This window comes from Ovis canadensis, chromosome 8 (assembly GCF_042477335.2).
Source record: "Ovis canadensis isolate MfBH-ARS-UI-01 breed Bighorn chromosome 8, ARS-UI_OviCan_v2, whole genome shotgun sequence".
In the NCBI taxonomy this organism is placed as follows: domain Eukaryota; kingdom Metazoa; phylum Chordata; class Mammalia; order Artiodactyla; family Bovidae; genus Ovis; species Ovis canadensis.
In genome coordinates, this window is record NC_091252.1 from 51,349,071 (window position 1) to 51,373,054 (window position 23,984).

Below are 23,984 nucleotides of genomic sequence, written 5' to 3' on the forward strand. Positions count from 1 at the left end.
ATCATGCGAAATGCTGGGCTGGATGAGTTACAAGCTGGAATCAAGATTGCTGGGAGAAATATCAACAACCTCAGATATTCAGATGATACCACTTTAATGGCAGAAAGCAAAGAGGAAGCAAAAAGCCACTTGATGAGGATTAAAGAAGACAGCAAAAAAGCCAGCTTAAAATTCAATATTAAAAAAAACTAAGATCATGGCATCTGGCTCCATCCCTTCACAGCAAACAGAAAGGGAAAAGGTGGAAGTAGTTACAGATTTCCTCTTCCTCGGCTCTAAAATCACTGCGGATGTTGACTGCAGCCATGCAATTAAGAAAGGAATGCTTCTTGGCAGGAAAGTTATGACAAACCTAGACAGTGTATTAAAAAGCAAAGACACCCCTTTGCTGACAAAGGTCTGTATAGTTAAGGCTATTGTCTTTCCAGTAGTCATGTATCAATGTGAGAGCTGGACCATAAAGAAAGCTGAGCACCAAACAATTGATGCTTTTGAACTGTGGTGCTGGAGAAGACTCTTGAGAGTCCCTTGGACAGCAAGGAGATCAAACTAGTCAACCCTAAAAGAAATCAATCCTGAATACTCATTGGAAGGACTGATGTGGAAGCTGAAGCTCCAATACTCTGGCTAACCTGATGTGAACTGCTGACTCATTGGAAAAGACCCTGATGCTAGGAAAGATTGAAGGCAGAAGAAGAGGGTGACAGAAGATGAGATAGTTGGATGGCATCACCAATTCGATGGACATGAACCTGGGCAAACTCCAAGAAATGGTGAAGGGCAGGGAAGCCTGGTGTGCTTCAGTCCATGGGTTGCAGAGTTGGACACAACCTGGCAACTGTACAACAACAACAACAAACCAATTAGGTCCAATTACATGCTCTGTGAATTTTGCTCTCCTCTGTTTATCTTATTACAAGCTTCTCATGTTTTTTATTTTCTGTTCCTTTCTACCTGAATGTATTCCTACAAACGTGCAAAGGGCTCCTTGAAGAACTTTACCTTAAAACTACTGGGTGCATAAATTATTGTGGATGTTCAATAAAAGTTTAATTGGACTGCACAAAATTTCTAGCTTTTTCAGTACAAATGAAACTTAGCTGCTGGATTTTTATTTCAACTTGGAATTGCAATGTAGTTTACCTACATATCTCATTCTTCTAACTAATTACTTCAGTGTGAACTCATGGTTTTGATACACAAAAATAAAAATGCAAAAAAGAAAATATATATATAGGGGTATACATGTATGTTGTCATTGTGCAACTCAGTTGTGTCCAACTCTTTGTGATCCCATGGATGCCAGGTCTCCCTGTCTTCCCATGTGTATCATTTAGCTTGTCTGCTGAGGGCCTGGGAGCAGGAACAACCCAAACAGCAATAAACAATCTAGTGTCCAGATGTTGGTTTCTAAATACTCTACTAAAATGGCTGATTCTAAGGTCAAACAGGCAAAGGATAACCTGAGCCTGGAACTTCTTTGCATATCAGAAAGAAAAAAAGTGTTGGAAAGATTGAGAAATGTCAAAAGAACAAAGAAGCCAGGCTGAAGGGCATTCCACTAACCTAAATCAGAGCCAACTTGAAAATCTAAATAATGATAACAATGGATTATAAGCCAAAGAATAATATAGAAAGCCTTAAGTCTGTAGTGATTTAATAAGTGAATAAATTGAAAATTTGATGAAAAACAGGGTAACTCACAAGATCTCAAATTGCCCTCCCCACAAATAATTATAAAGGGAAACAAAAAACCTTAATGAGAAATCTATATACATTCTTATTAAGAAGTTACAATGCACCTCATCAGTAATTCCTGGAGAAGGAAATGGCAACCCACTCCAGTATTCTTCCTGGAGAATCCCATGAACAGAGAAGCCTGGCAGGCTACAGACCATGGGGTTGCAAAGAGTCGGACACGACTGAGCACAACACAGCAGCATCAGTAATTGGAAAAATCTAAATTGCATGCCACCTGATAGGGTTCAATGACAAAGACATATAATCACTTCTGTGATATTCCTGCCAATGATGAATAACCTGAATTATCAGTAGAAAAATGTAGCAGAAAGGAAAGAATGAATATTCTCATCAAAGTAAGGTAGGTATTCGAGATTGAAAGTGACCAAGAAGACTTGAAAAGTACAAGCAATATGTGATTCTGAACTGCAATATGTGATTCTTTTTCTATATACAATACTATTAGGATTCAACTGGTAAATCACAAATGGGATCCAAAGATTGGATGGTAGTAATGGATCAAGGTCAATTTTCTGATTTTGATGTCTGTATTGTAGTTTTATAGGACACTGCCCTTGTTTGTAGGAAACAGACTAAAGTATTTTTGGTTATGGGACATAATGTCAGCTACTTTCTTTCAAATGGGAAAGAATTTGAAAAAAAGGTTCTCTCTCAACTTTTCTATCAATATAAGTGTGAGATTAAAAAAAAGAGAGAGAAAGAATACTACTGCATTAGATTGCGAGCTCTCTCTTCTAACCTTCTAGTGTTTTGTTCTACTAGGGCCCTGCATGTATCAGGTAGTCAATCAGCGTGTCTGATTTACTGAATGACAAAAGGAAATCACTGTGGCTTTCATGCAAAAGAGCATCCTGAAACATAGTAAGAACAGAAGAGGAGGGACTTGTTAGAAAGCTACTAAAACAGTCCAGTGAAAAATGGCCTGAATTGGTGAGAACAGTGATGTCAGAGAAGTAAAGATTACATAAATATTTAGACTATGACTTCAAAAGATGTGTTACGGAAACGGAGGTGAAAGAAAGGTGGCATAAAGGATGACTCCCAGGTTTCTGGCAAAACCAACCTGATGATGGCGTTTACTGATAATGGAAACACAAGTGGAAGAATTCAGAAGACGTGAGGAGTGGGACAGCTCAAGACAGCGAGTTAGTTTAAATATGTTGAATTTGAGGCACTGGTAAAACACTTTAATGGAGATACTGTATAAGTTGTACGTGTCTGGAACTTAAAAGTAAAAGCACCTATGCAGGTGGTGCAGGACTGAGAAGAGAAGATGGCCTGAAAGAAAACTTTCAAGACTAGTGAATGGAGGAAGAGCCGGAAAAGCTGACTTATAAGGCACAGCCAAAAGAGGTTAAGAAGAAAGCTGGAAAGTGTGGTGTTAAAAAAAAAAAGAGAGAGGAGAACATTTCAAGAAGATATAATTGGAGTTAAATGGTGCTACAAAGTCAAGTAAAACAAGGACAGGAAATACCCATTAGATTTAACGAGACTGACATCATTGCTGTGTAAGTGGAAGAAGCCAGATGGGTAAGCTGAGAAGTGACAGAAGGTAAGAAAACTGAGACAATAACTGTAGACATCAATTTGAGATGGTTCGCTTTAAGGAAAGGAATAAACAAGATGGTAGATGGAATGGAATCCAGGGTTAAGAGAGGTTTGATTGTTTTAAAATGGAGAAATCTGGACATTTATATGCTGGGGGACCAAAAAAACCACTGAGATAAATTTAATGACACAGGAGAAAAGAGAAAACTGAGAATGCAGGTTTTCTTAATTCCACGCTGGAGTTTGTCACAGAGGCCCCAAATCAGTTAAAAGTGATTTTGAAAGTACAATGGTTATTCATTAGACTACTAGAATTTTATTTAATAAAGAGTTCTAAAGTCATCCAGCACCATCTGAGGCTCAAAGAAGTTAGGTAACTAACTTACCTCTTCAGGGTCACATGGTTACTATATGATAGAGCTATGACCCAAGGGTTTCTGACTGCAAGCTCTTTCCACGATCCCAGAGTGACTATATACGATCTGAGTATTCTGCAGAAGTGCATTTGGGATCTTAAGGGTGGTGAAGGTAGAAGAAAGAGATGTGGGTTGGAGAGAATGTAGACACATTCTAGAGTCTGGAATCCCCATTCCTAATTCATGGAAGTTCCCCTTCTGTTTAATAAACTAGGGTCCTGAATAAGATTTAAGGGAAAAAAAAAAAAAAGAAAGGCAAACAATGATCAAAGAAATGTAAAAACACACATACTTTAAAACTTGCTTACCGGGTAATAGCACTGAACAGTCCACGGATGCGTGCTTTATGTCTAGACACAAAAGCTTCAGTAAATATTACTCCTCTGTTATCAAGATCAATGTGTCCATTAATAATTCTACCTAGTCGCTGAGTTAGTGCCTGAGGGTAAAGATCGATGAAAATTCTTATTAAAAAGATAGAACAAAATTACAGATTTACATTTGTACAAGTTTACTAAAGTCATGCTGCATGCTGATGTTGTATTAATCCTATGATTGAATAATTTCAGCAAGCATGAATTAACAAGATATATAAAGTAAAATGAAGACTTAGGATCTAGGAAACTTCATAATCTTATGGTGAAAACAAGAATTGAATGAGTCTAATAACTGATATGTTAAAAAACTCAGCTACCTGCTAATAAGGCCTATTTATAGGGTAAAATAAAAGAGATTAACCAGTTTTCCAGATATAGGCAGCCTGAAACACAGACAACTAAGACATTTACAAGGATCCTGGAGAGGATCCTATATGGAACTGTTAATACTAACAGAGAAATAAATATTATCCCAAGATTCTGCAACCTAGGGATACATAAGACCTGAAAAGTTATACTCTGTGATGCAAATGTTAACAAACTCTGTCCATAAATCTATACTGACAGACAACCTGATTTCTTGGTAACCTGAGGAGGGCATTTCTCCACAGCTACACTATGACTGGGATCAGGTTTATGAAATAAGCTTGGATGTATTTCCCTTTCCAGGACAAGTTAAATCTACTTGAGTCAGCCTGGCTGATACTTCTATGGTACAGAAAAATGCTTTTCAAACAACTTTTTTTAAGGATCTATTTTTTTGCTGTCCCATGAGGCACGCAGGATCTTAGTTCCGTGAGCCAGGATTAAACCCGTGCCCATAACATTGGAAGCTCAGAGTCTTATCCACTGGACTGTCAGGGAAGTCCCCCAAACAACTTCTTAGTGAGCTTTTACAATACTGCCTATGATACTGAGAAAAATTAAAACTGAAAAAAGAAACCATATATATTTCTAAAATGTATCAGCAGCACAATAAGAAACCACTTGATCTGTTCTGATATTTTAATGTAAAACTGACTAAAAATATCTTTTTTTTGCCTTCTGTGATTTACATGTATTTGCTCATTTTATCTTCTGTAATTTACATATACTTGCTCAGGAGCTTAGTCTCCTGAAATGCTTTGTAAAACAGATCTATATGCTCAATGGTATTTTACATGCAATGAGGAGAAATCACCCACTTAAAATGAGTGAATAAATCTGTTTCATCAGAAATTAATCTCATGCAATTATGGTTTGGTAATTTCGGTAAGATGGATTTTCTTAAAGTATACCTAAAATGATTTGGCTTTTCCCTCCCTTATTTGTTCCAGTAAATATATAAACAAAACCATCATTTATTGAGTACTTCCTCTAGGCCAGCCATTTCACCAGATAAACCATGTATATGACACCTCACTGACATCTATGAGAGACAATTATTCCCATTTTCAGATATGTAACTTGAAGCACAAACAGGCATAAAAATAATTTTTTTGACCCTAGGTAACTAAGCAGTGTCATAGACAGAATTCAAATCATGGTCTGTTTAACTTCCACTGTTCCAAACAGGCTTCTAAAACGTTAAACAACTTTAAGAAAACTGAAATAACAAACAAGGAAATAGCCTCTATTTTCAGGCACCATTGTAATTTAACTTATAAAGATAATTTGATTTGAGTATTGACGCAAGTACCAAAAATTAAGAGACTATAAGCCATTCTTCAATTCCTCTCCTTATCATGCTCTCAGTTTAGACGAAAAAAAGTGACATCAAAAGAAGTTGGTACTATTGACATTTGGGGAAGAAAATTTTCTATTTGGAAGGGATGCTCTGTGCACTGCAGGATGTTCAGCAGCATCTGTGACCTTTACCACACAAGATGCCAGTAGCACCTCTTATAAATTATAATCTTCATCAGCTGTTTCTTAAATTATAACTAGCAATCAGAACTGAAGATATGCTTGCTAAAGAAGCATTCAATAAAGATATACACTTCTGGTATACTTGCTACTGCATCCAAGCAGGCCAAGACCTTAAGTCTACTAAGTTTAGGGTATCTCTGGGTTCAGGAAGATTAAAATCACTTCTAAACAATCTTATCAGAGCCATCAATGTTTAAGTATCCCCCAAATATATTGCTAGAACATAGTCAAAACTAGGAAATAGTCAAAATGCTTGCAAAAAAACAATAGTAAGTCTAGTTTTTTCCCACCCTTTCAAACTTGGCATTTATTTGAAAAGACAAATTATACCAATAAGGAAAAAAAATACCTGTGTCAGAAAGTTTCCAGGAAGATCATAGGTTTTACACAGTTCTGCTATGGTTACTTGACCACTTTCCTGTAATTTATCATTTACCTCTTCTGCTAAACGATCCAAATAGTTCCTTAGTTTAAATTAGAAAAAAAAAAAAAAAAGGAAAAACTCAATTAGGAATAATAATTTTCCTCTATCTTTTTATGTTTAATTTCTGCTGCAATAAGGCATTCCCCAAAAGTAATTAATATGGTATATTTAGGTAAACACCATTCATTAATCATATTTTGAAATTTTTCTTATCAATGTAACTAAATGGAAGGTTAATCAAATAAATGCTGAAATTGTTTTCAACAATTAAAATTTTACAGTCATTTTCATTAGGACTTTTTAACAATTCTGCTTTCAGAGTTAAGCTCACATAAGAAAGATCATAAAAATTATGTTTTGTGTTACTTTAAAACAACAGAAAAAATTAAAAGTTCATATTATTTCCAAGTATTCCACACAAGTAAGCACTTACTTTTTAAGTACAATAATGAAAATCAGTACTAGAAGAGTACTAAAAAATGCCATAGTGCCACAGTTATTCTAAATTTAAGTATAAACTTACAAAAAAAGAAACACAAGAAAGTATTCTCAATTATTGTACTTACTCATCTATCAGTTGTCCCAATACTAGTTGAACATGTTTTTCTGATTTAATAATGTCACCAATTCTATTTTCAATATGAGTCAGATCCACATTAATTACCTGGAAAAGAAGTACACATTCTATTAGTGGTAAGTTATGTTGTTTTTAAATTTGAAATTATATATTTTAGAACTTTGAAAAAAATGAAAAATTTCTTCCCCTTAGATGAATTTCAAATTGATTTGAAATATTATAAAAAATCTCAAACAATTAGGGGCTTATTGCTTATTCACTTTCAATTCTGAATCTGTACACTTTCACTCGCTAAGAAAACTTGCACTACAAAAATCACACAACTTCGAAGGTCTTTTCACCTCCAGAGTCCTACCTAGTCCCCAGGAAGGCAGACAGGAGTGAGAGGGAGCGCCTGAAGCAGTGCAACAAGCAGGTCCTGACCTGCTGACATCATGCAGTGAGTCTGTGAGTCTATGACCCAAACTGCCCACTGCCTCTGAGCAATCGCTGGACTGCTGCCCCATAGAGAGCCTCCTGGCCCAAGGACCATCCCAGCCCTGATTCTCTCACTCAAGAGAGGCCCTGCAGGCCAGCACTCAGGGGGTCAAGACTGCTGATACATCTCAGCCCATGGTGTGATCCATGGGCTTGCAAAGAAGTCAGCCAAACCCACTGTCAGCGTCGTGAATGAGGTTTCTCAGCAGATCCTGGCTCATGGTTCTGAGGTAGGAGGTAGATGGGTCCCTGAGCTGAACAGCTGGAGATTGTCAAGTGGAGTAAACTGGACCTTTGCTTCCCCTAGACATTTCAAGGATAAAGTTAACAGCAGAAGCTGAGCTCTGCTGGAGTCAAGAAATAAGATGACTGCATCTATCACTCCTGAGGTCAGGATCTCCAGGACTGCACATGTGTAGAAAGACTTGAGGGTCAAAAAGGGAGGGGGCACTATCCCATAATAGGTGCTGTCAATCTCCTATAGGCTTCCATGCTAGAATCCATCTTGGCAAAAAGATGCATAAGTATATCAAGAAGAACCTTGGGTCAAGTCTGAGGTGGGAAATGAAGAAAGATGACTGGCCAGAGGAAATAAAAAACCCAGGAAAAACTGCTTCCATATAAGTGATTTAAATCACCTCTCTGGGATGCTCCTCATTAGGGTGGACACCCACACTCTTTCCTGTGTGTGTATTTCTGCTTTGTTTTAAATAGACTGCTTCTTTGTTCTCTTTGCATGTACTGTGCTTCCAATAAATTCTGTGTCTGCTTTAAAATGTCTCTTTGTGGAATTCTTTCTCTGAAGAAGAAAAGAACCAAGGTCCTCTCACTTGGCAACATCATCTGGTGCCATGATTCGGATTGCTGCCAAGGTAATTTGCAGGTCTCACTCAACTATGGCAAGAGATCTCTGCGTGCACTATCTTTCTTGCTTCTCCTTTGGATTGTGCCTTTCTTTCCTACTTATCTTGCACAGAAGGGCCTGTTTTTCACTACATATGTTCAACATCCTCCTGGGAAAAGATCTTTTGCTTTTTATTTCTAAACTGCCAGTGTTGTCTTCATCAGGCTGAATGCACAGGTTCCCTGAGGTCTTATCTTTGTTACACACATCTGAAATAATTATGCTTCTCAACTCCAATTCCTCCAAGAGTTTTTCCTTTTACTTCTCAGCTGCCCCCCTCACCCTGACCCCAGGCTTTGGCAACCCATACACTGCTATGGACAGTCTAGTGAGTCTGGCCAATTATCAGTAGATCACAACATAAATTTTATAAATACTCAATCCTGAGGAGTATATCCCAGTGTAGGAAATCTTGTTATAGGACACAGGGGAGATCTGTTGTCTATAAAGGCTTAGGGGAAAACTTGGCAACTGCTTTGCACTGGTTCAAATGTCCACCATAGGCAGGGAGGGACAGCACCTTGAAAGGAACCAAAGCTGACCAGAGATGTCTGGTTAGAAACCAGTGAGGGAGTAGAGGATGCTCCAAAGCCCATCAGCATAAAGATCAAAGGTAATTCAGAGGATGTTATGAATCCCCTACAGGTGCCTCCTAGTAATGTTTCCAGGATGCTGGACTTCATTTCTAGGAGCGCTGTTCTCGGTTGCAGGTTATTCAACATGGGAGGATCTCCTTCTAAACCCAAAGAAACACCCCTTGAAAACGCTCCTAGGACACTAAGTTTTTTTGTTCTTTCTGTCCACTTTCAGTTATAAACACCACTGACGGTACCCCTGGGACGACATTTCATCAGCCAGTCTGCCCCTCTTATTAGTGTCAGTTTAAGCACTATTTGGTCTAAATTTTAGCTATATAACTATGAATACAAAAAAAAAGATAATTTTTGACACTGTGAAACCACAATATTCTTTAGATTCCAGAGAAAACTGGTTAAAACTCTTTTGAAATTGCAAAATTGGTTCTTTCTTAAATTTGTTTTTAATTGGAGGATAACTGCTTTACAATATCATGTTGGCTTCTGCCATACAACAATATGAATCAGTCTTAAGCATACATATGTTCCCCTCCCTCTTGAACCTCCTCCAACTCCATCCCATCCCTCTAGGTTGTCATAGAGTACCACTTTGGGTTCCCTGTGTTACACAGCAACTTCCTATTAGCTATCTATCTTACACACGGTAATGTGTAAAAATGTTTCATGCTTCTCTCTCAATCTGTCCCACCTCTCCTTCCCCAACTCTGTCCACAAGTATTTTCTCTATGTCTGCATCTCTATTCCTGCCCTGCAAATAGGTTCATCAGCACCACTTTTCTAGATTCCACACATATGCATTAATAATGTACTTCACTCCGTATAACAGGCTACAGGTATATCCACCTCACTATAACTGACTCAAATGCGTTCCTTTTCATGGCTGAGTAACACTCCATTGTTAATATGTACCAAAACTTCTTTATCCATTCATCTGTCGATGGACATCTAGGTTGCTTCCATGTCCTAGCTACTGTAAATAGTGCTATAATAAACACTGGGGTACATGTATCTTTTTGAATTATGGTTTTCTTAGGGTTAAAGTTCCAAAATATAAAAGCAACTCATGCAGCTTACTTAAGAAAAATAAACAAGCCAATCAAAAAGTAGGTGGAAGACTTAAAACAGACACTTCTCAACAAAACTGGTTCTTTTGTATAAGCAATTAGAGAAAGTAAGCTTGTTAAAATATTTTTTTTCCTTTGGAATTCTGACTTTGAGAGAAAACACACCTAGAAGAAAGCGTGAAGTTAACTCTTACTATGTCCTTGAGATACAAACACAGCCCACTTTTCCTGGGACTTTGCCCTTGGATTAATTAGTAGAACTTCAAGCCAAGGTTAAAAAAAAAAAATGCAAAGAGGCATTTTAAACCTTGAGTAGAAACTGAGATCTCTGTTAGTCTGGATTTATGTATGTCTCCAGTACATGTCTTTGTCTTTGGATAATATTGCTGAAGTTAATCTGTGTGGATCACAACAAATTGTGGAGAATTCTTGAAAGAGATGTGAATACCAGACCACCTTACCTGCCTCCTGAGAAACCTGTGTGCAGGTCAAGAAGCAACAGTTAGAACCTTACATGGAGCAAGTGACTGGTTCAAAACTGGGAAAGGAGTACATCAAGGTTGTATATAGTGATCCTGCTTATTTAACTTATATGCAGAGCACACCATGTGAAATGCCGAGCTAGATGATTCACAAGTAGGAATCAATGTTTCTGGGGGAAATATCAACACCCACAGATATGCAGATGATACCACCCTAGTGGCAGAAAGTGAAGAGGTACTAAAGAGCCTCTTGATGAAGGTGAAAGAGAGAGTGAAAAACCTGGCTTAAAACTCAACATTCAAAAAACTAAGATCAGTGCTGTTCAGTTCAAGATGGCAGAGTAGCAGGATGTGTACCCATCTCCTCCTGCAACACCACAAGAACTGCAACTAGCTGTTGATCAACCATTGACAGGAGAATGCTAGAATCCACCAAATAAGATACCCCATGTCCAAAGACAAAGAAGAAGCCACAGCAAGATGGTAGGAGGGGGCACAATCACTGTAAAATAAAATTCCATTCCTGCGGGGTGGGTGACCCACAAACTGGAGAACAATAATATCAAAGAAGTAGTCTCATTGTCGTGAAGCTTCTGAACCCCACATCAGGCTTCCCAGCCTGGGGATCTGACAAAAGGAACGGGAACCCCCAGGGAATCTGGCCTTGAAGGCCAGTGGAATTTGTTTGCACGACTTCCACAGGACTGAGGGAAACAGAGACTCTAATCTTGAAGGGCACAAACAAAATCTTGCAGGCAACAATACCCAGAGGAAAGCAGCAGTGACCCAGCAGGTGACTGAACCAAAATTACCTGCTAGGGTTGGATGGTCTCCTGTGGAGGGAGGCATGGGTTGGCAGGGGCTCACCACAGGGACCAGGGCCCTGGCAGCGCATCAGGTTGGGAAGGTCTCCCTTGTAATTCACCATTAATGTTACCATAGACCCCATAGGAAACAGAGGTCAAATTGCCACATCCGTTGGGTCATCAAAAAAACAAGAGAGTTCCAGAAAAACATCTATTTCTGCTTTATTGACTATTTCAAAGCCTTTGACTGTGTGGATCACAACAAACTGTGGAAAATTCTTAACAGATGGGAATACCAGTCCACCTGACCTGCCTCTTGAGAAATCTGCATGCAGGTAACGAAGCAACAGTTAGCCTTGACTAGATGGACCTTTGTTGGCAAAGTAATGTCTCTACTTTTTAATACGTCTAGGTTGCTCACACCTTTTCTTCCAAGGAGCAAGGGTCTTTTAATTTCATGGCTTAGTCACAATCTGCAGTGACTTTGGAGCCCCAAAAAATAAAATCAGCCACTGTTTCCCCATCTATTTGCCATGAAGTGTTGGGACTGCATGCCATGATTTTAGTTTTCTGAATGTTCAGCTTTAAGCTGACTTTTTCCCTCTCCTCTTTCACTTTCATCAAGCAGTTCTTTAGTTCTTCTTCACTTTCTGCCATAAGGGTGGTGTCATTTGCTTATCTGAGGTTATTGATATTTCTCCCGGCAATCTTGATTCCAGCTTGTGCTTCATCCAGCCCAGCATTTCGTATGATGTTCTCTGCATACAAGTTAAATAAGCAGGGTGACAATATAAAGCCTTGACATACTTCTTTCCTGATTTGGAACCATGTCTAGTTCTAAATGTTGCTTCTTGACCTGCATAACAGATTTCTCAGGAGGCAGGTCAGGTGGTCTGGTATTCCCATCTTTCAGAATATTCCACAGTTTGTTGTGATCCACAGAGTGAAAAGCTTTGGCATAGTCAATAAAGCAGAAGCAGATGTTTTTCAAGAACTCTCTTGCTTTTCTGATGATCCAGTGGATGTTGGCAATTTGATTTCTGGTTCCTCTGCATTTTCTAAATCCAGCTTGAACATCTGGAAGTTCACAGTTCATATACTGTTGAAGCCTAGCTTTGAGGATTTTGAGCATTAACTTCCTAGAGTGTGAGATGAGTGCAACCGTGTGGTATATTGAATTCTTTAGCATAGGCTTTTTTGGGACTGGGATGAAAACTGACCTTTTCTACTCCTGTGGCCACTGCTGAGTTTTCCAAAATTACTGACACACTGAGTGCAGGACTTTCACAGCATCACTGTTTAGGATTTGAAATAGTTCAACTGAAATTCCATCACCTCCACTGGCTTTGTTTGCAGTTATGCTTTCTAAGGCCCACTTGACTTCACATTCCAGGATGTCTGGCTCTAGGTGAGTGATCACACCATCACAGTTACCTGGGTCACGAAGATCGTTTTTGTATAGTTCTTCTGTGCATTCTTGCCACCTCTTTTTACTATCTTCTGCTTCTATTAGGTCCACACCATTTCTGTCCTTTATTGAGCCCATCTTTGCATGAAATGTTTCCCTCGTATTTTTAATTTTCTTGAAAAGCTCTCTAGTCTTTCCCATTCTGTTGTTTTCCTCTATTTCTTTGCACTGATCACTGAGGAAGGCTTTTTTTTTTTATCACTGCTTGCTATTCTTTGGAACTCTGAATTCAAATGGGTATATCATTTTTTTTCTCCTTTGCCTGTAGCTTCTCTTCTTTTCTCAACTATTTGAAAGGCCTCCTCAGACAGCCATTTTGCCTTTTTGCATTTCTTTTTTTGGAGACGGTCTTGCTCCCTGTCTCCTGTACCATGTCACGAATCTCTGTCCATAGTTCTTCAGGCACTCTAGCAGATCTAATCCCTGAAATCTATTTGTCACTTCCACTGTATAATCATTAAGCAATTTGATTTATGTCATACCTGAGTGGTCTATTGGTTTTCCCTACTTTCTTCCATTTCAGTCTCAATTTGGCAATAAGGAATTCATGATCTGTGCCACAGTCAGCTCCCAGTCTTGTTCTTGCTGACTGTGTAGTGCTTCTCCACCTTTGGCTGCAAAGAATATAATCAATCTAAGTTTGGTACTGACCATCTGGTAATGTCTGGGCTTCTTCTGTGTTGCTGGAAGAGGATGTTTGCTATGACCAGTGTGTTCTCTTGGCAAAACTCTGTTAGCCTCTGCCCTGCTTCATTTGGTATTCCAAGGCCAAATTTGCCTGTTACTCCAGGTATCTCTTGACTTCCTATTCTTGCATTCCAGTCCCCTATAATGAAAAGGACATCTTTTTTGGTGTCAGTTCTAGAAGGTCATGTAGGTCTTCACAGAACCGTTCCACTTCAGCTTATTTAGCATTTCTAGTTGGGGCATAGACTTGGATTACTATGATATTGAATGGTTTGCCTTGGAAACTAACAGAGATCATTCTGATTCCTAAGATGTCGATGTTCACCCTTGCCATCTCCTGTTTGACCACTTTCAATTTACCTTGATTCATGGACCTAACATTCCAGGTTCTTATGCATTATCGTCCTTTACAGCATCGGTCTTTACTTCCAGCACCAGTCACATCCACAAACTGGGTGCTATTTTAGCTTTGGCTCCATCTCTTCATTCTTTCTGCAGTTATTTCTCCATTGTTTTCCAGTAGTATATTGGGCACCTACCAACCTGAGGAGTTCATCTTTCAGTGTCCTATCTTTTTGCCTTTTCATACCGATCATGGGGTTCTCAAGGCAAAGATACTGAAGTGGTTTGCCATTCCCTTCTCCGGTGGACCACGTTTTGTCATAACTCTCCACCACGACCCATCCATCCTGGGTGGCCCTACATGGCATGGTTCATGGTTTCACTGAATTAGACAATGCAGATGGTCAAAAAACATGAAAATATGTTCAACGTCACTAATTATTAGAGAAATGCAAATCAAAACTACAATCAGTTATAACCTCACACCAATCAGAACAGCCATCATCTGAAAGTCTCCAAACAATACATACTGAACAGCGTGTGGAGAAAAGGGAACCCTCTTAACACTGTTGGTGGGAATGTAAAACTGGTACAACCATTACAGCGAACAGTATGAAGTTTCTTAAAAAACTAAAAATATAATTACCACATGGTCCAGTAATCTCACTCCTGGGCATACATCTGGAGGAAAGCATATTTTGAAAAGATACATTCACCCCAATGTTCACTGTGGCACTATTTACAACAAGTAAGACATGGAAATAACCTAAATATCCACTGACAGAGGAATAAAGAAGATGTGGTACATATACAGAGTTGAATGTTACTCAGCCATTAAAAAAGAGTGAAATGGAAGTGAAGCGAAAAGCAAAGGAGAAAAGGAAAGATATACCCATTTGAATGCAGAATTCCAAAGAATAGCAAGGAGAGATAAGAAAGCTTTCCACAGTGCTCAGTGCAAAGAAGGAGAGGAAAACAATACAATCGAAAAGACTAGAGATATCTTCAAGAAAATGATGGGCTCAATAAAGGACAGCAATGGATGAACCTAACAGAAGTATAAGATAAGAAGAAGAGGTGGCAAGAATACACAGAACTATACAAAAACGATCTTCATGACCCAGGTAATCACGATGGTGTGATCACCAACCTAGAGCCAGACATCCTGGAATGTGAAGTCAAGCGGGCCTTAGAAAGCATCACTACGAACAAAGCTAGTGGAGGTGATGGAATTCCAGTGGAGCTATTTCAAATCCTAAAAGAAAGTGCTGCACTCATATGCCAGCAAATTTGGAAAACTCAGCAGTGGCCACAGGACTGGAAAAGGTCAGTTTTCATTCCAATCCCAAAGAAAGGCAATGCCAAAGAATGCTCAAACTACCGCACAATTGCACTCATCTCACACACTAGTAAAATAATGCTCAAAATTCTCCAAGCCAGGCTTCAGCAGTACATGAACCGTGAACTTCCAGATGTTCAAGCTGGTTTTAGAAAATGCAGAGGAACCAGAAATCAAATTGCCAACATCTGCTGGATCATCAAAAAAGCAAGAGAGTTCTAGAAAAACATCTATTTCTGCTTTACTGATTATGCCAAACCCTTTAACTGTGTGGATCACAATAAACTGGAAAATTCTGAAAGAGATGGGAATACCTGAACACCTGCCCTGCCTCTTGAGAAATCTGTATGCAGGTCAGGAAGCAACACTTAGAACTGGACATGGTAAAACAGACCAGTTCCAAATAGGAAAAGGACTATACATTGTCACCCTGCTTATTTAACTTATATGCAGAGTACATCATGAGAAACGCTGGGCTGGAAGAAGTACAAGCTGGAATCAAACTGCCAGGAGAAATATCAACAACCTCAGACATACAGATGACACCACCTTTATGGCAGAAAGCAAAGAAGAACTAAAGAGCCTCTTGATGAAAGTGAAAGAGGAGAGTGAGAAAGTTGGCTTAAAGCTGAACATTCAGAAAATGAAGATCATGGCATCCGGTCCCATCACTTCATGGCAAATAAATGGGGAAACAGTAGAAACAGTAGCAGACTTTATATTTGGGGAGCTCCAAAATCACTGCAGATGGTGACTGCAGCCATGAAATTAAAAGACGCTTGCTCCTTGGAACAAAAGCTATGACCAACCTAGACAGCATATTAAAATGCAGAGACATTACTTTGCCAACAAAGGTCTGTCTAGTCAAGGCTACACTTTTTCCAGTAGTCATGTATGGATGTGAGAGCTGAAGTATAAAGAAGGATGAGTGCTGAAGAACTGATGCTGCTGAACTGTGGTGTTGGAGAAGACTCTTGAGAGTCCGTTGGACTGCAAGGAGATCCAACTAATCCATCCTAAAGGAAATTAGTCCTGAATATTCACTGGAGGGACTGATGTTGAAGCTGAAACTCCAGTAGTTTGGCCCCCTGATAGAAGAGCTGACTCATTTGAAAAGACCCTGATACTGGAAAAGATTGAAGGCAGGAGGAGAAGGGGATGACAGAGGATGAGATAGTTTAGTTGGTTGGCATCACCGACTCAATGGACATGAGTTTTAGTAAACTCCAGAAGTTGGTGATGGATAGGGAGGCCTGGCGTGCTGCAGTCCACAGGGTCACAAAGAGTTGGACATGACTGAGTGAATGAAATGAACTGATACACACTACTATGTATAAAATAATTAACAAGGACCTACCATATAGCACAGGGAATAGCATCCAATGTTCTGTAATAATAACCCATGTGCGAAAGGATTCTAAAAAAGAACTATAAATCAACTATACCCTGAAAAAAAAAATTTTTTTTTGAAAAAATAAGAAATTAAACCTATTCACACAAAAATGGCCAGTTTCCTGCATATAGTGTAGTGTACCTTACTGATGCACCCTAATGGATCACAGCTTTGTCAAGATGAAGGGGCTTGTTAAACTCAATCAACCTATGAGCTATGCCCTGCAGGACCACCCAAGACAGATGGGTTATGTTGGAGAGTTCTGACAAAACGTGGCCCACTGGAGGAGGAAGTGGCAAACCACTCCAGTATTCTTGCCGTGAGAACCCCATGAACAATAGAAAAAGGCAAAAAGATACAATATCAAAAGATGAGTCCCCCAGGTTGGAAGGTGTCCAATATGTTACTGGGGTAGAGCAGAGGGCAATTACCCCAGATTGACAGCTCCAGAATGAATGAAGCAGCTGGGCCAAAGCAGAAACAATGCTCAGTTGTGGATGTGTCTGGTGGTGAAAGTAAAGTCCAGTGCTGTAAAGAATGATATTGCATAGGAACCTGGCAAGTAGGTCCATGAATGAAGGTAAATTATATGTGGTCAACCAAGAAGTGGCAAGAGTGAACATCAACATCTTTGTAATTAGTGAACTAACATGGATGGGAACGGGCAAATTTAATTCAGATGACCATTATATCCACCACTGTGGGCAAGAATTCTAAAGAAGAAACGGAGAAGCCCTCATAATCAACAAGAGTCTACAATGCAGCACTTGTGTGCAATCTCCAAAACAACAGAATGATCTCAGTTTGTTTCCAAGGCAAACCATTCAATATCACAGTAATCAAAGTCTATGCCCCAACGAGTAATGCCAAAGAAGCTGAAGTGGAATCGTTCTATGAAGACCTACAAGACCTTCTAGAACTAACACCAAAAAAAGATGTACTTTTCATTACAGGGGACTGGAATGCAAAAGTAGGAAGTCAAGAGATACATGGAATAACAAGAAAATTTGGCCTTGGAATACAAAATGAAGCAGGGCAAACACTAGCAGAGCTTTGCTAAGAGAATTCACTGGTCATAGCAAACACCCACTTTCACCAACACAAGAGACAACTCTACACATGGACATTACTATATGATCAATACCAAAATCAGACTGATTACATTCTTTGTAGCCAAAGATGGAGAAGCTCTATATAGTCTGCAAAAACAAGACCTGAAGCTGACTGAGGCTCAGATCATCAGCTTCTTACAGCAAAATTCAGGTTTGAACTAAAAGAAAGTAGGGGAAAGCACTAGGCCATTCAGGTATGACCTAAATCAAATCCCTTATGATTATTCAGTAAAGGTGATGAATAAATTATAGGGCTTATATTTGGTAGACAGAATGCCTGAAGAACTATGGACAGAGCTTTGTAACACTGTACAGGAGGTAATGACCAAAACTATCTGAAAGAAAAAGAAATGCAAGAAGGCAAAGTGGTTGTCTGAGGAAACTTTACAAATAACTGAGGAAAGAGATGTGAAAAGCAGTGGAGAAAGGGAAAGATATATCCAACTGAATGCAGAGTTCCAGAGAATAGCAAAGAGAGATAAGAAGGCCTTCAATGAACAATGCAAAGAAACAGAAGAAAACAACAGAATAGGAAGGATTAGATATCTCCAAGATACTTGCAGATATCAAAGGAGTATTTCATGCAAGGATGGGCATGATAAAGGGCAGAAACGATAAAGAATTAACAGAAGCAGAAGAGATTAGTGGCAAGCATACACAGAAGAACCGTACAAAAAAGGTCTTGATGACACAGATAATCACTATGGTGTGGTCACTCACCTAGAGTCAGACGTCCTAGAGTGTGAAGTCAAGTAGGCCTTAGCAAACATTACTACCAAAAAAAAATAGTGGAAGTGACAGAATTCCAGATAAGCTATTTAAAATACTAAAAGATGATGGTGTTAAAGTGCTGCACTCAATATGTCAGCAATTTGGAAAACCCAGCAGTGGCCATAAGACTGGAAAAGGTCAGTTTTCATCTGAATTCCAAAGAAAGGCAGTGCTAAAGAATGTTCAAACTATCAGACAATTGCGCTCACTTCCTTGAGCTAGTAAGGTTACGCTCAAAATCCTTCAAGGTACGCTTCAGCCGTATTTGAATCAAGAACTTCCAGATGTACAAGATGAGTTTAGAAAAGGCAGAGGAACCAGAGATCAAATTGCCAACATTCACTGAATCATAGAGAAAGCAAGGGAATTCCAGAAAAACATCTACCTGTTTCATTGACTACACAGAAGCCTTTGACTGTGTGGATCACAACAAACTGTGGAAAATTCTTAAAGAGATAGGACTACTAGACCATCTTACTTGTCTCCTGAGAAACCTGTATGTGGCCAAAATCAACAGTTAGAATCTTGTATGGAACAACTGACTGGTTCAAAACTGGGAAAGGAGTATAACAAGGCTGTATATGTCAGCCTGTTTATTTAACTGTATGCAAAGTACATCAGCGAAATGCTGAGCAGGATGAGTTACAAAATGGAATCAAGACTCTCAGGAGAAATTATCAACAACCTCAGATATGCAGGTAATATTACTCTAATGGCAGAAAGTACAGAGGAACTAAAGAGCCTCTTGATGAGGGTGAAGGAGGAGAGTGAAAAAGCTGACTTAAAACTCAACATTAAAGAAAACTAAGGTCATAACATTCGGTCCCATTCCTTCCTGGCAAATAGAAGGGGAAAAAGTAGAAGCAGTGACAGATTTTTTTTCTTCCTGGGCTCCAAAATCACTGCAGATGGTGACTGCAGCCATGAAATTAGAAGATGTTTGCTTCTTGGAAGGAAGGCTATGACAAACCTATACAGTGACAAAGGTCTGTATACTCAAAGCTATGGTCTTTTCAGTAGTCATGTACAGATGTTAGAGTTGGAAAAGAAGGCTGAATGCCAAAGCACTGATGCTTTTGAATTGTGGTGTTGGAGAAGACTCTTGAGAGTCCCTTGGACAGCAAGGAGATCCAACCAGTCAAGCCTAAGGGAAATCAACCCTGAAAATTCTTTGGAAGGACTGATGCTGAAGCTAAACCTCCAATACTTTCGCCACGTGATGCGAAGAGCTGACTCATTAGAAAAGACCCTGATGATGAGAGAGACTGAGGCAAAAGGAGAAAGGGCAGAAGAGTATGAGACAGTTGGATGACATCATCGATTCAAAGGACATGAACTTGGGTGAACTTCAGGAGATGGTAAGGGACAGGGAGGCCTGTCATGCTGCAGTCCACAAGGTCGCAAAGTGTTGGACACGACTTAGCCACTGAACAACAACAAAACCCTTACTGATGACATGTACACTTGTATTTTCTAAACATATCTTCTAGGTTTAATTTCCACATACTAAAAACAAGTCACCATGAAACTAGTGATTTTTCTCTCAAAATTACATAAAATCTATAATTACATAAAATGGTGACTATGAGTTTATTTTGTAAAGAATAAAGTGTAAGCAAGTCAACTGAGAAGGAAAAACTTGTTAAACTGATTAAATGTATCAGTGACGGTCATATAATTATTTCTTCACAAACACAATATGATACCAATATCAAGTGGCTACTTAAGGCATTGAAAAAATTAGTAACATAAAAAGTGGAGAAATCAAAGTAAAAACTGTTATAAAGCTGAAATTTACCTGTTGCAGATCAACGATGTTTACTCGACCTTTAAAGAAAAGACATTCATTTAAGTTATCAGTAAGTACACACCAGCCCCAAACTGCAAATTCCAACAGATTCATGTTTTGGACATTTCAAGATCCAAAGCATAAATCTTTCTGCAATGCACACAATGAAAGTGAAAAGTGAGAGTCGCTCAGTTGTGACCGACTCTTTGTGACCTGCCAGACTGTAGCCTACCAGACTTCTCTGTCCATGGAACTCTCCAGGCCAGAATACTGGAGTGGGTAGCTGTTTCTCCCAAGGGAGGGCTCCAACCCAGGTCTTCTGCATTGCAGGCGGATTCTTTACCATCTGAGCTACCAGGGAAGCCCAAGAATACTGGAGTGGGAAACTGTTCCCTTCTCCAGCGGATCTTCCTGACCCAGGGATCAAACCAGGGTGTCCTGCATTGCAGGTGGATTCTTTACCAACAGGGCCACAGTAATTAATGTCTTCAAGGATAAGTTATTAGCATAATAAGTATCCATGGCTAAAATACAGAGGATAGCTTATTTTCAAAGTTCCATTTGTCATATCAAACCAATAACCAGCATCAGCTGATACTGAGTTGGGCAGACCAATGAGGGTTATTTTCATCCCTTCATAATTTATCTACTGCGACCAAAGACATTATTAACAACAAAATTCAGATAAATTATTTTCAATTATTTGAAACTGGTAGGTTATCATTTATTAGCTAAAGAATATCTGTTAAGCATTTCAAATTATAGCTAGTATTTTATTAGGACTATGCACTAAGATAAAAAACAAACACCTAGGGTATATCTAATAACATCTAACAAGTTGTTTTCACAGATGCATCTATTTTAATCAAACAGTATTTAAATTTGCTCAGTAATTTCTTCATATTTCAAAAAGGCAATGGAAACAAAAACTTTTTTGTGTTTGTAGTAGCTTTTCCTACAATCTGATATAACACCATACTAAATTATTTTGTAATTTGCAAACAAAATTTAAAAAAGACATGGTATTACAGTCTTGCTTTTCAATGATCTGTAATTTAAAAGCTCTGTTCCCTTTTCATAATTATCACCTGATAACAGACAGCTAAGTCCACCTGAGTCACCCAATAAATTCAAGAACTGTGAAAAGAAACAGCTAATTCACAAACAGAACACATAACTCAAAATAAAAAATGCGATTTTGTAAAGCGACAATATTTGACTTCATTTAAATTATATAATGTTCACCAAAATCTGTTTAAAAGTATTAAGGCTGATCATCATATTAACAATTGAGAAGGGTATCCTATAACCTCCAAATCATTTATGATTTATCATTTGAAAGGTGATGCCCAGGCCCCTTTCCGAAGAACCAGAAGAAAAAACTAAGGAATTACTTACCACCTCGAACATGTAGCTCATCTCTCATTTCTTTACTAATTTGGGCTGGAGTAATATATTCCTTTCCATCAAGTGTGTGAACTACTTCTAGCTGTTTCTGAGCAATCAATTTATTCACAATCTCAATGCAGTTTCGCTCTGACAATCTGAGGGAAACAAAAGTTTTAAAAATGAATGTTACATCCAGTGCTCAATATGTTTACGGAGATGTATGACAATGGGTTTTTAAAAGGTTTGGACAGTCATTAGGTTCTATATTACAGCATCTGTATCTTTTTTCGTGTAATACTAATTCAATACATTTTTTAAAATTCTAGGGCATAAATAGGTTTACATTAACTTAAATTATGTAGTTCATTGTTACAAATCTACCGTAGATTTCAAGTTTGCTCTTTCACGCATGCTTCTAATCTTCAAATCTGAATAGAAAAGTAAGGACATGTAATTTAAGTAGAAGAAAAAACACGTCCTACTTTTGGTTCAATTTTCACTTTCGCTTCAGTTAAAATAAAAAAATTCTTTTATTAAATGCACAGTTGCCTCACTCCTATCTATAAGCTTTGTAAGCAGGACACCTGGCTAGGCCATGGCAACCATAATTTGCAACTGATAGTTACACAAACACTTAAGTGTCCTCGTTTGCTAGCAGTGATACAAAACACAGCATCAGAGGATTAAAGTCTTTAGCTCCAGAAGGAACAAGGCAAGAAGTAGCCAACAGATTAAAAAGGGTTCTATTAGCATTATATGTGTTCCATAAAGGTGAAAAGCCAATTTACGGGGCTTTTTCAGGACACACCCCCCAAAACGTCAAGTGACTGGAGTCCCTAAAAATGACAGATGGAAGTAAGGCTCTGGCCTAGCACACCTACACTGGTGAACAAGAAGGCAAAATGTTTACGGAGTCAACATAGTATTTGCAAAATACTGTACCTTGGGGTTAGCCTCTCCTTTCAAGCTCTAAGCCAGGAAGTGTATAACAGGCAATGATGCTTCAAGGACTTGCTAACAGTTAAGCAAGGATCAGAGGGGTAGTCTTAGGAGTGTCACCCGCCCCAGCCGTCGAGGTGGGGTGGCCTCGTCTGCACCTGGCTGGGGCTTGGAGGGAGTGGGAAGGAATGTTCTAGGTCTTCCCCATCGAGAACTATTTCGGAAACTGCACTCCAGCCTCTGGGAGGAAGGGAGGGGGCGGGAACGCTGATAGGGGATGGGAAGGTCCGGGGTTCAGGGCCTGGGGTTTGCAGCCTCTGATCCCGGAGTGGCCACCCGAGGCTATTTAGGACTCCACAAACGGAGAGGGAGGGTCAGGCACCTTTGCGTGGCCTCTGCGAACTGCGCCCGCTGAAAGTCTGCCGCCAAACGCCTAATCTCTTCCCAGGCGTCCGCCATCTCGGCCCTATTCGCCCAGCCGCCGACGAACCACAGACACGTCAGCCTAAAGGCCGCGGGAGCCGAGGCGGAACGGGCCGCGCGGAGGGACAAGAGACTCTCCGCGACGCAGCTACGGGACGTGCGCGACATGCGCCGGAGGGGGGCGGGGCCAGAAAAGCCGCAGCCCCGCCCTCCCCGCGTCGGAGGTTTGTCCTGGGCTGTGAGATTCTTGCGCGGCTGCGGAGAGCCAGGCCTCCTCTCTGTACTCGTCTGCCAGAAAGCCAAGTTGATAAAGTGTTACTTCAAGTCTTTGTTTGCATTATTCCTAATATTTTGGCGCGGTGATAATCAAGTTAACCACTCTTGTTTTTTTTCCTTCCCTGCCCTCTATTTGATTTATTTGGGGGTTGTGCCCCAACTTGCAGTTATCATTACCTCTTCTCTGTTAACGTAGGGCAGTTCGATTTGCATAGGGAATCATGCTATGGGTCACAGAGTTCCTTTGGATTTTCCCTTAACATCTTACGGGAAAACCTGAAAGAAGGTTTTGACTAACCCAATAATATTTTTAGGTCAGTAGCTCAGCCGTTTCTGACTCTTTATGACTCCACGGACTGCAGAATGCCAGACTTCCCTATCCTTCCCCAGCTCCCAGAGCTTACTCAAACTCATGTCCATCCAGTCGGTGATGCCATCCAACCATCTTATCCTCTGCTGTCCCATTCTCCTCCTGCCTTCAATCTTTCCCAGCATCAGGGTCTTTTCCAATGAGTCAGTTCTTTACATAAGTTGGCCAAAATATTGGAGCTTCAACTTCAGCATCAGTCATTCCAATGAATATTCAGGACAGATTTCCTTTAGAATTGACTGATTTGATCTCCTTGCAATCCCCTCAGGGGGACTCTCAAGAACTCTCGAGAGTCTTCTTCAACACCACAGTTCAAACAATCAATTGTGCTCAATTCAAAACTGTA

At 39.6% G+C, this 23,984-nt stretch overlaps 1 protein-coding gene across 5 annotated transcripts in view; it reads right to left on the minus strand.

Annotated features, from left to right (window-relative positions):
- UFL1 (UFM1 specific ligase 1) overlaps window positions 1-23,175 on the minus strand; it is a 72,422-nt gene extending 49,247 nt beyond the window's left edge. For 4 of the 5 annotated variants that reach the window (XR_011258813.1, XR_011258811.1, XR_011258812.1 and 1 more), the window contains exons 1-6: window positions 22,952-23,170; window positions 21,640-21,785; window positions 20,251-20,279; window positions 7,001-7,098; window positions 6,360-6,474; window positions 4,034-4,164 (exon numbers count right to left, since the gene is read on the minus strand). Coding sequence is in view for 2 of the 5 variants with exons in the window: in XM_069599242.1 (XP_069455343.1) it covers window positions 4,034-4,164; window positions 6,360-6,474; window positions 7,001-7,098; window positions 20,251-20,279; window positions 21,640-21,785; window positions 22,952-23,160 (728 nt within the window). In the remaining 3 variants the exon portion in view is untranslated. Of the gene's footprint in view, window positions 1-4,033; window positions 4,165-6,359; window positions 6,475-7,000; window positions 7,099-20,250; window positions 20,280-21,639; window positions 21,786-22,572 lie in introns of all 5 variants that reach the window. The other variant, XM_069599243.1, reaches the window with a different exon arrangement.
- Between the last annotated feature and the right edge of the window lie 809 nt (window positions 23,176-23,984).